Here is a 15839-nt window from a genome sequence, read left to right as displayed (position 1 = left end):
AAACGCTGAAATTGACTATTTTCTGCATGTACTCATGCATGTACTCATGTACTCAGGCATGCAGTCTCACTCGTATTTTAGCTCTTTTTCTGGAATGGATGCTGCTCTGCGCCCCTTGGTGAACATTTCCTGCGTTCGTGGAGCAGCTGAAAAGGACCACTGGCATGTCTGGTTCCTGGTTTGAAAGTGGAGAGTCGACTTTTGTGCCTTCAAAAAGGAGTAGAGAGCGATAGAGGTACGTCTGTTGCTTATTTTTGAGTGCTCCTCGTACATTTTTGATCGTGATAGAAATTCTCAGACCAAAGTCAGACCAAAGTCAGCGCGATGATGGCTGTACAGTTTTCTTGTGGATTTTTTAGTTGTTTCATCTCGTATCTATGTCAGTATCGCGATGGTGAAGTGGAGAGGGTGATTTTCTTCCTCTAGGCTTCGTTCGGCCGACTTTGCTTCGTCCTCGTTGAAAAGTGATCCTGAAAAAAAGGTCGATTCGAAAAATTATGTTGATTTTCAATGTACGTGATGACATGCGATTGCTGGCTATGTTTTAAAAAGTGTCAAGTCAAGTCGGCAGGAAAAGCGAAAGCTCCCTCGTAGGCTACAACACACGTTCTCTATTATCGCCAAAGTCGCTACCACTACCTTATTATTATTAATGTGAGCATGGAAATGACCCAAAGACAATATGCCTATCGAGGGGTTCATTTGATTGAAAGAACAGTACTACTAAAAGTACTAATAGTATGTACACAGACAGGTAGGCTTGATGACATGAGGAGAGAAGCGGGGAAATTGAGTTCCTATTTTAAAACTAGTGTAAATCTAGCCCTTCGCAAGGGCAGAATGATACAGGAAAACAGTGGCGATTCGGCACATGTAGGCAACTGGTGTAGAAACGAAAGAACAAAGACTAGTGGACTCGTCACGTGGCATTACTCTCTCTCTCTCTCTCTCTCTCTCTCTCTCTCTCTCACACACACACACACACACACACACACAACACACACACACGACACACACACACACCATACACGCACTATACCACACATCCACACACACACTACACACACACACACACACACACACACACACACACACACACACACGTGTGTGTGTGGGGGGGGGGGGTGCCATTATGACTGCATACTGGATAAGCGCCAGTATGCGGTCTTGATCTCACCTTGGCCGGCTCTTGAAAGTTCGGCACGAGGCAACCATTCGTTGTGCGGGCCCAGCCACTAGTCATACCTGCAGCAGCAGCCGCTTTCTTGGCTTTTTCAGCCTTCTCTTCCTTAGCCTGCTGTCGATGGATTCTGTTAGAAAGTGTGGAAATGGGGAGAGAGAGAGAGAGAGAGAGAGAGAGAGAGAGAGAGAGAGGGAGAGAGAGAGAGAGAGAGAGAGAGAGAGAGAGAGAGAGAGAGAGAGAGAGAGAGAGAGAGAGAGAGAGAGAGAGAGAGAGAGAGAGAGAGAGAGAGAGAGAGAGAGAGAGAGAGAGAGAGAGAGAGAGAGAGAGAGAGAGAGAGAGAGAGAGAGAGAGAGAGAGAGAGAGAGAGAGAGAGATAGAGAGAGAGAGAGAGAGAGAGAGAGAGAGAGAGAGAGAGAGAGAGAGAGAGAGAGAGAGATAGAGAGAGAGAGAGAGAGAGAGAAAGAGAGAGAGAGAGAGAGAGAGAGAGAGAATTGTTGTTGTGTCGTATACGAAGCAGCAGTGAGTGCTGAAAACAAAGAGAGTTACTACTTTGGTCTCTCAGAGACACCATTCAAGGCATGACTCAACAGCCACAAGCTGTCAATGCGCCATGTGAAATATCAACACAGCACGGAGCTTTCGAGCCACAGATGATCACTGAAAAACGAAGGAAAGGAACACAGCGTAAAATGGAGAGTGATGAACAGGGCCAGCTCATACAGCCCAGCCTCCAAGCGCTGCAACTTGTGCCTGGCGGAGAAGCTGAATATTATCACTGCGGACAAAAAGCGCACTGCTGAATGCACGGCGCGAATTCGTCGCGAAGTGCAGGCACAACAGCAAATACATGCTAGCCAAGTGTACAGGCGTTACATAGACTCTCTGTTAAGTCTCACATGGAAAGTACCTCCACAATCTTACAATCGTATCACTACCCCTCACCATCAGTAGCTCCAAAAGAGCGCAATTCGTTAGCACAGGTTATCAGATCTAGCACTGGGCCCCACAATTTCACAATGTTATCACTTGCTCCCCACCTCATAGCTCCAAAAGAGCATTGGGACAGACTATTAGAGCTATCACTGGACACACAATTTTACAAGTTTATCACTTGCTCCCCTCCTCGCCATCAGTAGCTCCAAAAGAGCGCAATCTACTGGCACATATTGCCAGACCTAGCACTGAAATCCCTGCACCCTTCGACCCTATGTAGACTATTTATTTAGTGTTTTCTACTGTGAGTGTCATTATGAAATTGTCTGATGAGTGCTTTTGCACGAAACTCGGAGAAACAACGAATTTCTCGGCTATCCGTCCCTTGATGACTTGCACATATATACATCTCTCAGTAAATACATACATACAAACATACATACATACAAATGCCGTCATGCCAACAAGTTTCAACTCGGCCGGGTAACGTCATGAACGACAAAATTCATACATGAGCCACGCCAGGCTGGGGGTGGCTGTTTTGCCCGTCGAGGCCGGGGAGGTGGCGGTCGGGGCTGGGTTCCGCGGGGCGCGGGAATGGTGAGCACTCCCCGGGGCTCATGGCTCACGTGCTTTGGCGGGTCTTGGCTTCTGTCGCCATTTTTCCAATGCCTTTGCGGGTGTGGTAGCCGCCTCCTTGCCTGGCGTGAGTGATTCCCACAACACAATCCCCATAACCTTTTTACCACCCTAGGTCACAATGTGATGTGTAACTAACAATGAAACACAAATCCGTACTGATGTGTTGCCAGAAAATCGCGCTGTTTCTCTATACTCTCAACATCTTTTTCCTCTTTCTCTGATTTTGTCATCCCTTTTCATCGCGCTATTGAAATGTACCTCCATCACCTTTGCCCCTTCTCCCCTTCTCCGTATATATTCTAGTGATTGTTAGTCTTGGTCATATGCTGTCTGATGAAGTGTTTTGACACGAAACTCGGAGTACCAGCGAAATGAGACTTGTTTGATTCATTGCTGTGTAATATTTGTACATACATACATAATATAGCAGACTCAGCAGAGGACGTTCAGGTTGGTTGTAACTCTGAGTTTTATGCTGTTAGGCAATCATCAGACAACTGAGTTATCTGATGATTGCCTAACGGCTATGTACTAAGCTCTGTCTCTGACATTGAGCACTCTCTGCAGCTCAGGGATCAACGGATTTGTTAAATACATACATACATACAAACATACAGAAATCAATGGCAGGTTTAACTTGAACGAAATATCACATTGGCTTTCTATCCATACGCATACCCATCTTCCTGCCCTCATATGAACACACACACACATGCACACACACACACACACACACACACACACACACACACACACACACACACACACACATACACACATACACACACGGAAACAAGCTCACTCACCGCTCTACGTAAGACTCCTTGGCTCTGGCAACGGTCAGAGTGCTGCCATTCCATTTCTTCTTGTTCAAGCTGGCTATGCCTGTAGACGCGGAGGAAACACGTGTAGAAACACAGCACAAGACATTACAATGCTGTTTGGCGAGCTCAAACTCCCAGTCTCGCCCTACCCAAGACAGCCTGTGTGCCGTGCACAAACGTAGTCCAGAACAGTGAGTGAGGTAGTGCTAGAAACATAAAGTAGAATCTGTCAAGGTGACCGCTCGCATAACGCAGGCGACCACCTGTCCAAGAGGACCACTGACAACCAGGAGCAAGGGTAGGCACTTCAGTCACGTGACCAGGCCTGTCAAATTTTGCTAAGGCTGTGAGAGTGCGTATTTGAGTGGCACCAGCCGAGTACCCAAGTAAAACCGGGGTAAGTACTAGCTGCGCTGCGTCGTACTGGATAATGGACCGGTTCATCTTGATGCTATGACGTTCAGCTTTCAGTAGAGCCCACATACGTCACCGTGCGTACCTTTTCACGAGTTGCGTGCCATGTGTACTTCCTGAAGAGTATTTAGTTTTCAGGCGGAACAGTTGTTTGCTGCAAATGTCCGCCCCATTTTTGCAAGATCTGCTGGCCCTTACACACTGACCCCATGGCCCATGCACTGTCACCCCTACTGTTGAAAAGTGCATCTCACACCGTAGCGTGAAGAGGGCATTGCTACGGTAGACTATGTCCACTTTCCTGGTTTCAAAATCTCTTCGGGCACCGTAGCAACGAGCTAGCTCTTAGGGCCGGGTTCCACTGCGGCTCCGCTGCTCGTTTTTCGCGGCTTGAAACGTCATCATTACCATAGTGACCGCGGCTCGAGCTGGAGCAGCGAGGCCGCGGCTCACCGCGAGCTTTTGCTATGATTCTTGACCAAAAACTGCAAACCGCGGTCGTGGCTCGACCTGTTTCCCGTACTTTGCATTGTTTCGTACGCCAGAATTTTAAAATTCAAAATTTTATTCGTTGCGCAGGCCAGAACACGAGGATTTTTTGATTTCGCGCGCGCGCGCGCGCAGGCAGGTAAAACGTCATCAAAAAGTGTGGACCACGACCGCGGTACCGCGAATGGCGAGTGTCATGTGGAACCGCGCTGCTCCGCTGCATGCAGCCAAGTGCCCCGGAGCAGCGGAGCAGCGGAGCCGCGGAGCAGCGGAGCAGCGGAGCCGCGGAGCAGCGGAGCAGCGGAGCCGCGGAGCAGCGGAGCCGCAGAACAGCAGTGGAACCCGGCCCTTAGTGATTTTATGATGATTGTTTTATTTCGCATATCCAAACGGGAGTTTCCTTTGAATAACAACAGGGATGAATTTACTGTCACGTTTTTGCATAGCAGTTTTTGCTATGCAAAATCTAATTTGTGGCGCAAGCTACAAAAAGCATGGATCGCCTGTACATGCATGTATCGCAGTTTTCTGCGTGTCACTGTGATTTGAGTAGCAGTAGATCGATTTTGCGTAGCAAACTGCGATGCGATACAGGATAAATTCATCCCTGAACAAGGTAGCAAAGAACAGAGTATTGCAGGAAACAAATACACTTTTGAGCTGACTGTGTTTCTAGCCATTATTTCCAAATCACGCATCACGCAAAGGCAAGGGTTTTTCTCGAGCACTTCAGAGTTTTCAACAAGTTAGCAGCGACTTTGTAGGTGAAGCTTCTGTGACATCCCCCCCCCCCCCCCCCCCGTCTGTTCGACTTGTAACTGCAATACTGCGACCGGTCAAGTCGTTGAATGACGCTTCGTCAGAACAATCACCGTTTCGTTTTGAAAGCGCGACATCGTGTTACTGCAGAAATGTCATGATTTTAAAACCAGATGGATTCTGCCTCATCACCACATGGACAACGAAGTGATAACAAAGACGACTCATTTATCGAATGAAAGGAAATCTCGACAGAAGTTTATCTGTGCAGCAAGATAATGACAATCGCTTTTGCAGAGCAAGGCAGTTTGCTGGCATAACAGTCACTCTCGTACGCATACGACCTTCATGCCAGTTGTTTACAACTATATTGACCTGAAAAAGACGAAAATAGTATGGACCAGCTGGGGTGGGCGTTTGCTGCGAAGTGGGCGTTTTCAGCGGACTTTACGGAACAGCTTATCATCTTCAGCGTCGTCTTTCCATTCGAAAACAGTTGAGCTCTTGTTCACAAGGGTTTGCGCATGCCTGCGCAAAGAGGAATAATGGATGAAAGTAGTGAGGAGAAGGATGCGCCTGATGTGAAGAGGAAAAAAGATCCTTACATGGGCGAATTCTGCAAGCGTGCCGAACTCCCCAAGAAATTATTGCTGGAACAAGTAACTAATTTGTGAATCCAGAAGCCAAAGCGCGACCCATCTTCTGCTATTGACAGTGACAAAGTCCATCATTGAGTGAACAGATTGTTGCTGGAGCCGATGTGCTTGCAACAGACAGAACATATTTCAGATGGGATTCTGCACTCGTTGCTGCTGAAAGCTTTTCGGGAGAAAGGACATACTATTTCTCTTAAAGGTGTGCATGGACAGCTCCAACGATTGAACGATGAACCAGTCAAACTGCGGAAGTCCAGAAAACGCAGCCCAGGTGCTTTCTTGGATTTCTTAAATTAAGGCCTTCAGTTTAAAGTCCGCCAGCACAGATGAAGGTGATGTTTCTTCACCATCCCCCTCATCACCATCAGTACAGCCACGGATACCAGTCTCCGTAGCTGTATGCAGCTCATCAGCTCTGAGCCAGTGCAGTGACCTGGCTGACTATGCAGTGGGTGTTGCCCTTGCTACAGAAGCAGGAGAGCTGTCGAAAAAAACTAGAAAAGAAAGATGACGAGATTGAACAGTACAGGTCAAACCTCCGCAAGGCACGCAAAGCATTGCGACGCCAAAGTGACAAGACTGATGAGGCGGAAGAGTAAGCAGATACTGGTGTGCATGAGACCAAGGAGTATTATCAAAAACTTCTGAACAGCCACCATCAACGGAGGCACCAGCTTAAAACGAAGCTGGCGACCATGCAAGGTGCTGTGGATGGGCTGCAGGAAGAAGAAGTACCGTCATCGCGGAGTCGTTTGCTTTCTGCAGAAGCTGAGAATCAGCCCTGGGGTCGCATGCTGATGCTTTCCAAGAAGAGCCATGCAGTGGTGAAGTAATGCCTACACTGTCGGGCGGCAAGTACTTGCCAGAGGTACACCAGTGCTGCTGCTTGGAGGTACTTGCATGCAATGTTGGTATCTTTAATGTATGGAATCACGGTCATAAACAGTGTGCTAGCTCTAGTGGGCTAGAAAGCTGATCGTCTGCCATCGCATGGGTTACTCTAATAATAATTTTTATTATTATTAGACACAATATCATAGCTTGTGACAAGCATAGCTAATGCAGGGACAGAATCCCCTGAGATAAGGGCGTTGAGCCAGCCACGGCAAAATGTATGTGGAACTGAAAGGCCTGGCAATCCTTCAGCTTGCCGATGAACTAGCTGAAGAGGAAGACATGCCTCTGCATAGCGATGGCACGAGCAAGCACGGCAACAAGTACGGAGCCTACCAGATCTCCGCCAGCAAGCAGCGTGTGTACAGTTTGGGCATGGTGAACATGTACCGTGGAACTGCCAGTCACACTTTAGAAATGCTGACAGCTGTCTTGGATGATATTTCGAAGATGTCAGCTGCAGAAGCAGAAGGAAAGGCTGGTGCTGGCAACCACATTATCGCGAATACCAAGAATAAAGACTAAGGCCATTTCGGAAAGTGACTTTGGCAAGCTCGACAGATACCTCTGAGAAAAGTCAAACTCTGATAAGGTGGCTCTTGAAGGCCTACTGATGTTTACAAACAATCGAAAGGCAAAGCGGTTGCGGGATAAATCCTCCGATGAGAGAGATTCCTTAATAGATGTAGCCAAACGAGCAACTCCTAAGTTCCGTGAGGATTTCAAGGCTCCCCAGCCGGCGATTCAGGACTACTGCATGGAGCAGTTAAAGGAGAAAGAGGCAGGTATTGCACACAAGCTAGAACAACCGCAGAAGAAAGAGACGTTGACAGCAGAGATCACGGGTGTAGATGGATTCTGGATATCTAAGGAGGTAGTGAAAGAGCAGCTGTCCAAACTGCCTTGTGTCGCGAACAAGCACCTTGCACTAAACCTCAGCTGCACTTCCGCAAGTTCGTTTTGTTGCAAAAGGCTTCAGCTTCCAAGTTTGCACTTTCGTCAGGTGGAAAGTAGTTACCAGTAGGGGAACTGCTTGCCAACTTGGTATCCCTATTCGAAGTGGCAGGAACGTGTGCATGTGTGTAGTGCAGGAATTCCGCTGTCATTTTGCGTACATGCTAGCTGGTGTGTGCTAAGGGCCCGGTCACACATGCACTGGGATTCGCTTCGGCGACGAGGTTCGGCGGCAGCGAGCCTGGTGTCGCTCCAGCGAAACCACGTGTGTATGGTCACACATACAAACAGGGCACAACTCCTACTTTGGCGGAAAATGAGACTGTGGTGCATAAGGTACGGAGAATCGACGAGGTCAATGACTATCTTGCACGCATTTTTGTTGCATGGACATCATACGCATACAAATTTCTCGTAGCAAGTCCATATACAGCAGACCGTGGCGTTTTCCGCTGAAGCGAATCCGCAGAAGCGATAGTCTCGCTTCGAAAATTTTGGAGGAAGCGGATTGGAGTTTCCGCTAAGGGCCCGGTCACACATGCACTCGAAAGTAGCGTATACGCTGAAGCGAGGTCGCAGGAGCGAAAAATGGCATGGCATCGGCGAAAAGCGGAACTTCCGCTTCAGCGGAAACTCCAATCCGCTTCCGCCAAAATTTTCGAAGCGAGACTGTCGCTTCTGCAGATTCGCTTCCGCGGAAAACACCACGGTCTGCTGTATATGGACATGCTACGAGAAATTTGTATGCGTATGATGTCCATGCAACAAAAATGCGTGGAAGATAGTCGAAACCTCGTCTATTCTCCGTACCGAATGTACCACTGTCCACTTTACTCTCATTTTCCGCCAAAGTAGGAGTTGTGCCCTGCTTGCATGTGTGACCATACACACGTGGTGTCGCTGGAGCGACACCAGGCTCGCTGCCGCCGAACCTCGTCGCCGAAGCGAAACCCCAATGCATGTGTGACCGGGTACATACGGTACGGAGAATAGACGACGTTGATCCTGATATGGCTATTGGTGTCACTGAGTGGTGTGTGCTTGAAAAAAAACACTTTTAATGTTTTGTGGCTATATCCACTGGATATGCTCTGGAAATGCTGTTGCTGCCACAAATTGTATGGTTTTGGCCTTATGCAATTGCCGACTGTAAAACCAGAAAGTCTAACGAGTCACAAAGTCTAACGTTTTAACGACCAAGTTTTTTCGTTATTTGAAGAAACGTTATCCCAAACCCGGTTCGAGATGTCTGTGTAAAGATGTGCATACATCGATGCATGTTCTGGGTGGCCAGGTGGCCAAACTTTCTGTACGGTATCAATATCATGCCAGAATTGCAATAACTTTAAACCAACTTTTTGGTCGTTAGACTTTCCGGTTTTACGGAGTCTTCAACACTTCATACCTCAGTGGTATCGTTGTGGATTTCAATAAAAAAATTGTGAGCTTGTGATATCCAACTCTGTCGATTGCCAATGAAAAACCCGGAAAAAACCGATTTGAAAAAAAAAGGGTGAAGTGCCTAGCAACGGGCGTCATTTCCAGTTGAATGATCATGGACAAGGAAACATCGGTACCACATTTGTAAGTTCAGGTGAGCGGGCGGCTTAGACGGGCTGCACTGTACGTTGGCAGACGGTGTGCATGGAACAATTACATGTGCGGGCTACATTCTTCCGTGACGTGCAACACACAAGAATGGCAACAAGGATACGCGTAATTCAAGCACACATTTGTGCAGACAACTCACAATTGTTGATAGCTTGCGGCGTGTTCTGGAGTGTGACGTACGCGAATACCTTCAATTTGGTTCCTGCAGAGAACAACGACACAAACAATTGACTTTCAAAGTCAGGGCAACAGTCACTTAAAACTTCCTTTCTGCATCCCTAAGAAAAGAACACCCCACCCCCATTGCCAGTCAAGGCATCAGATGCACTTTACACTAAACGCTACAGGTGGGAAAATCAGACTCCTACAAAAATGATCAAGACTAAAAATCCGATATCATCCACACCCAACACCCACCCACTATCCACCATCCACCGAACACCCACCCACCATGCACCCACCATCCACCGAACACCCATCGAACACCCACCATCCACCATCCACCCAACACCTAGCCAACCGTCAGCACCAGCTCCATTACATGTGAAACTTGAGTTGACGTTATCCTGCCCTGGTTGGACGGTTTTCATAGCGCTGCTCGAACCTAATTTCAACCTAGCCCCGAACCTCATCTGTCTGTTAGTAGTGACCGAGCCTACTCGCGACAAAAGGGTCACTTTGACTTCCGTGACACTTCGTAGAAAATCGCGTGCAAAGTTTGAAGTGGGGAAAATCCCGTTTTTTGAGAACGCGTCATCTTTTTGTGTTCCTACACGAAGCTGTTGCGCAACATCGATTTTACGTCACCGGTTGTGCGTGCGCCTTGGTAACAGCTTCACGCAGCAGTTTATTTGAGCAAAATCCGTCAAGGGATCTCAGTTTTCTTATTGTTTGAAATTAAGGAAGAACAGTGATTTTTTGACGTGGCGTGGTTTGCGAGCGCTGTCAGCTGTTTCTTGACGTCGACTTGTTGTTTGACTGTTGCGGACGAACAATGAGCCATCCAATTTATTTTACGACTGATGCGGCACTTGCCGCTGTCCTCGCTGAAGCTGAAGACGAATTGTGTGGACGGAAAAGCGACCAGGCGCACGCCAGCACCCCTGCCACGGAGAATGTTGTTTCTTCGGATGACGAGGAGAGCGAAGGCGTCCCTGATCACTTCTAGGATGATGAACTGGACATAGCTCATGCTGCTGCGCAGTTCAACGCTTTGGCCGTTGACGATGCAGATGTGGCAATGGCCGAGGACACAACAGAGGCTGTTGATGAGGAAGGCACTGATGCACATGATGATGTTGAGGCTGCTTGCTACTGCTGCTGAAAATTCTGGCAATGTGTTTGGCTGCTCCGAGAATTGTCTTTCGAAATATGCGAATGCACAAGACGAACAAACCCAGATGGCAATGACAGAGATGGAAAAAGGAGATGCAGACATGCTGTTGATTGGCATCCTAGAGTCATCTAAATTCAACCAGGACACAACCACCAAGCAGAAGAAGCGGAAGTATGTTGCGTTCGGCTGCACTTGCCTTGGACGGCATGTGTGCGTGAAGGCGTTCCATGCCATTTACGGAGTGGGAACAAAACGCCTCCGCAACCTTATCGGCCACATAAAGGAGCACTGTCCAGTGCCCAGACAGCATGGGAACACGGGAAGAAGGCCAGTGCATGCCTTGCGCTTCAAGCAGGTAGAAGGAGTGGTGAAGTTCATCAAATCCCTCAGTGAGCAGTTTGGCATCCCTCATCCCGCGCCTCTGCATGGCCGAAGTGCGCGGCCGCCGGTGTATCTTCCAGCACGCATGTCGTACACCAGCAACCACCAAGAGTGCCTGCAGGCACCTGGTGAGGCTCATGCGAAGCCTGTCGGGCTAACCAGCTACCGTGAGATTTGGTCGCAGTGTATGCCGCACATCCAGTTTGTGACGCCCAGGACAGATGTCTGCGACAGGTGTGAGCAGTTCCGGAGGGGTGTGGTCAGTGCGCTAGGAGAAGACGCCAAGCTAGAGGCATGCGCTCACCTCTCGTCACATGTAGGTGAGGCACAGAAGGAACGAGATGTGTACAAAGAAGCCACAGTTGCTGCAAAGTCTGAGCTAGATGCATTCCATGTACCAATTGCCCCGCCATGCCTCCCTTGTAGCAATGACCTCCATTCTATTCATTACACTTTTGATTTTGCTCAACGTGTTGCTCTCCCTCACAATACTCGTCAAATAGGTCCCTGTATTTTAAAGTTCCACGTAAAGCTCATATATTTGGTGTAAATAATTAAGCCGTGCCCCGTCAAATCAACTATTTGCTTGACGAATGTGACACCATTGGTGCAGATGGCAAGAAGGGCCATGGCCCCAATACTGTTGGCTCGCTGCTTCGCCACTACTTTGAGACGTATGGCTATGGTGAGAAAAGCTGTGTGCTGACGGCTGATAACTGCGGTGGACAGAATAAGAACAGGACTATTGTCGGCTATTTGGCATGGCGATGCATTGTAGGCCTGCATTGCTGCATCACGTATAGCTTCATGCTGGCTGGCCACACGCGATGTTTAGTGGATGGCTGCTTTGGTCTGCTCAAGCAAATATTCCGCCGGAGTGACTGCTACTCCATGGCACAGCTCGCCACTACTGTCAACGAAAGTGCCACCGTCAACGTTGCGCAGTTGATCGATGACAGTGTTCCGTGGTATGCCTGGGATGCCTTTATCAGTCGGCACTTTAAACTCCTGCCTGGCATTTCAAAGCTGCACCATCTCGAGTTCTCATCTGCTGACCCTGGCGCGGTGCTTACAAAAGTGCACAGTGAGTCTGAGCAAGTCAAGGTCTCCCTATTGAAGTCCTCTGTCGAGGAAATCCGTGGGGCTGGGCTGCTTGATGTGTTGCCGTGTGCAGGAATGTCAATTGAGCGCCAACAGTACCTGTTCAAGCACATCCGCTAGCATGTCCCCCCCCCCTCCCCCGGGTTTCAGGAAGGACTATGCGGGGTAGTATGCCCTCGACCTGCTGTTGCTGCTGCTGAGGTCCAGAACGCAGATGCCTGATCGTCATGCCTATTACAGTCGACTTCGCTTATAACGACACCCGGCGGGGCATCAGAAAAGTGTCCTTATTCGCCAAGTGTCGTTATACCCAAAGTCTCATTATAATATGTCACAGTTGGATGGGACTTTGCTCTGGGCATGAAAATGCTGTCGTTATTCACGAATTGTCGTTATATCCGCAGTCGTTATTCGCGAAGTTGACTGTATCTCTTTCTGAACTCTTTTTTCCTTCTTTTTTTACTTTTTCCGAGAGCTAAATGTCCGTATGCTGTATCACGTGTGCATCCACCACACAATAAGTAGTTTCTTTTACCTTTGTAGAAAGAACTAGTCATCATCAAGTGTCCCTGTATTCGTTTCCATGCTAAGTTGATACTAAGTTGATAACATTGCCGTGCTCATTCATAAACAACACTCATACGATGTATTCGAACATTCCCGTATTTTCATCCTCGTGCACCACGAAAATCGTATATACTTACCGGCATGGAAATAGCCGTAAATCTGCAACGGATTCATACTTTCCAGTCCGTTTTTTTGCATCATATTCTGTGATAATCAAGGAATCACATCCCAGTAAATTCTCAAAATTGACCCCTGGAGCCAATGTGACCCTTTTCTCGTGTGCGGGCTCGGTCACTGAGTGTTACTGTCTTAGGTTGCGTTTGGTTGGGCATTTTCAGAATGTAAATGACAACCATTCTGGAATGGGAATCGGCAAGAATCACCTGACCAAACTAACGCGCCAGAATCAATTAGGAATCACTTGATATAACAATTCCATGATGTCGTTGTGGAACGGCGGCTGTCTTTTCTTTTACCCGACTCTAGTTTCCTTCAGAGAGTAATGGTACTTCTGACGGTTCTGAGTGCATGATTTGAGGCACTTGAACCTGTTGCTACATTGTTTGGCTCGTGGCAGCCATAATCATTTTTGATTCCGGAATGAGAATGCTCATTCCAGCATGTGAGGTGGAATGATCATTCTCCAAAAAGAATCATTCTCAGCGATTCCCATTCTGGAATCATGTGAATGTGACCAACCTAACGCACTTTTTTGACCAACCAAACGGGCGAGAATGATTTCGAGTGATTCCAAGTGATTCCTATTTGGGAATGTGACCAACCGAACGTAACCTTAGTCTGATTCTCTTTCTTGACCAGACTCTATCGCAACTTAGGGCATGTTTGATTGGTGAATCCGGATTCAGATCAGAGTCACTGGAGCAGTCAGAACACCAGTTACCAATCAAACAGAAAGGCGAATATTTTTGCCGGAAATATTGTAGAACTCATGATAGCTCATCGTGCCGCAAACTTCAAAATCTCCACAGAGTTCAACGATTTTTACATTGCTCAAAATGCGAAGGCAAAACACACTTGAAAGGCAACTACAACCGGAGAAGAAGCTTCGAAGACAGCCAAAAAATCAATCATGGACGTGGGGACCGCCGTGTAATGTGCAAAATCACACGTAGACCTCCATGTACATCACCACGCCCTTTCGTAATCACTGACATGCCAAAATCCATTCGAATCAAAACAAAAAAACAAAACTCATTGCGTAGTCCTGTCAGGTTTTCATTGGGCTTTGCAACATCTTCTGGCTGCTCCAGCCTCGGGGGTCGGAGTGGTCAGAACATGTTCTGAACACTCCAAAACCAGAGCAGACCAGTGCAGACCAATCAAACACCCCTGTTCTAAACGATCCTGTTCCGGATCCGACCAATCAAACGCGCCCTTAGAATCAACTCGTAAAAACTCCAAGTCAATCTCCCATTGACACAAACCTCGTTTATTCAACATAATCATATTCTATCCAATAAAAACGGTTCATAAAAACAGTTCATAAAAACAGTTCATAAAAACAGCTTTTTAAGATCGGACCAGTCCGCATAACAAAGAGAGCTAGCTCCCTTGGCTGCTGTTGGAATATGCAAGAATGGGCCTTCCAGATAAGGTCTAACAAGGAGAAGTGGCTATAGTTATGAAATGAACACCGGTAACCATGGAGACAGACCACACTCTCATTATAGCTACTGGTTATAAATAGACCGAATAAGGAAAATGATCTGATAGCCTATGAAGACTAAAAGAAATTGAACCAATGACAACAAATACTCGTCCAGCACACGAGTTGTCATAGCAACACAAATAACAGCTGTCCACTAATTTTGTTGTTGGAGATTGAGTAGGAGTTTTTACTGGTTGATTCTAAATACAATAAAAGCTCCGGCCTTGGGTTTATGACCAATAAACCCTCGGCCTCCTCATTTATTGTATACATAGAACGTCACAAGCAAACAAAACAGTACTTTAAGCATGGCAGACACATACACTTACCAGGTAGGCCTTCTCGCGTCACCATGCACACGTTCTTCACGGTGCCGTGAGAAGAGAAGTGTTGGCTATAGGGGTGCACCACCAGGACACGTGACAGCACATACGGGAGCACGAGAGACCCGGAGCAGCACACGAGAGCACACACGCGAGCGCACGAGAACATTTGCAAATACACACAAGCGAACCCAAGAACGCGTACACACACACATACAAGCACACCAGAACACACGAGCACACAAGCACACGAGCATGCGAGAACACACGAGCACACAGTAGAAACACACATATTGTGCACGCTAGTTATACTGCATAGGACTCGTCTACATGTATGTAGGATGGCACTCCTTTTGATATGTCACATGCATGTACAGTATGTGTGTTCAGTAATCCGGTTCCCTCGCCTAGCCGGATATTTTTTATGGAAAACGGATGTGTGCAGTAAAGCGAGGTCTGACTGCACCTAAATCAACAGGTGGCTCCAGACCAAACACACAGCAAAGAGGTCAGCCATCAGAAACCGTCAGAAAACACACAAACAAAAACCGTATGATGAAGCCTCGGTTGTCAGGGAAGGTGTGAACAGGGCTTGAAAGTGATGACGTCAATCGTCGCTTGGCAACAAAACTGGATCTACTTCGCTTTTTGGATCCACTCGCGTCAAGCTGATTTGATGCTGTTTCCCATACTTTTCGAAGCAGAAAGAAGCTACATTTTGAGAAGAGGCCACTTGAAGAACTATGGGAGCAATTTTCGATACCTAGTATACTCTTGACCCGGCAGGGCGGCTTCGTATGACCATGGTGCAGTGTTTTGCAGCAGAATGCAACCACAGGACAGAGGATCGCAAGTGCAGCTTCTTCCGATTCCCGGCGAGGGATCCACAGTGCAGAGAGATATGGAGGAAGATGTGTCGGTAAGGATATGTAGGCAGCCTGTACAGTACCTGGATAGTTGTTATCGTGATGTGCTATTCACGCTATGAGTAAATGCTTACCAAGTCTGCTAATGCGTTTTGCTTTGCTGGCGGATGGATGGCGTAACGCTTTTTCACAGTTTGTATTTTGTTCGATCGAGTGGAAGTAATTTTTTCAATTATT

General features: G+C 47.6%; 1 protein-coding gene across 1 annotated transcript in view; it reads right to left on the bottom strand.

Moving 5' to 3' along the window:
• The window catches only part of LOC135821187 (nucleolar protein 8-like), a 43686-nt gene that overhangs the window by 20008 nt on the left and 7839 nt on the right, over nucleotides 1-15839 (bottom strand). The window contains exons 2-5 of the mRNA XM_065334256.1: nucleotides 14743-14807; nucleotides 9499-9561; nucleotides 3565-3643; nucleotides 1178-1310 (exon numbers count right to left, since the gene is read on the bottom strand). Of these exons, the coding sequence (XP_065190328.1) occupies nucleotides 1178-1310; nucleotides 3565-3643; nucleotides 9499-9561; nucleotides 14743-14807 (340 nt within the window). The remainder of the gene's footprint in view (nucleotides 1-1177; nucleotides 1311-3564; nucleotides 3644-9498; nucleotides 9562-14742; nucleotides 14808-15839) is intronic.

This window comes from Sycon ciliatum, chromosome 7 (assembly GCF_964019385.1).
Source record: "Sycon ciliatum chromosome 7, ocSycCili1.1, whole genome shotgun sequence".
Taxonomy (NCBI): Eukaryota; Metazoa; Porifera; class Calcarea; order Leucosolenida; family Sycettidae; genus Sycon; species Sycon ciliatum.
The sequence above is the reverse complement of the archived record's forward strand: the minus strand, read 5'-3'. Positions and strand labels throughout refer to the sequence as shown.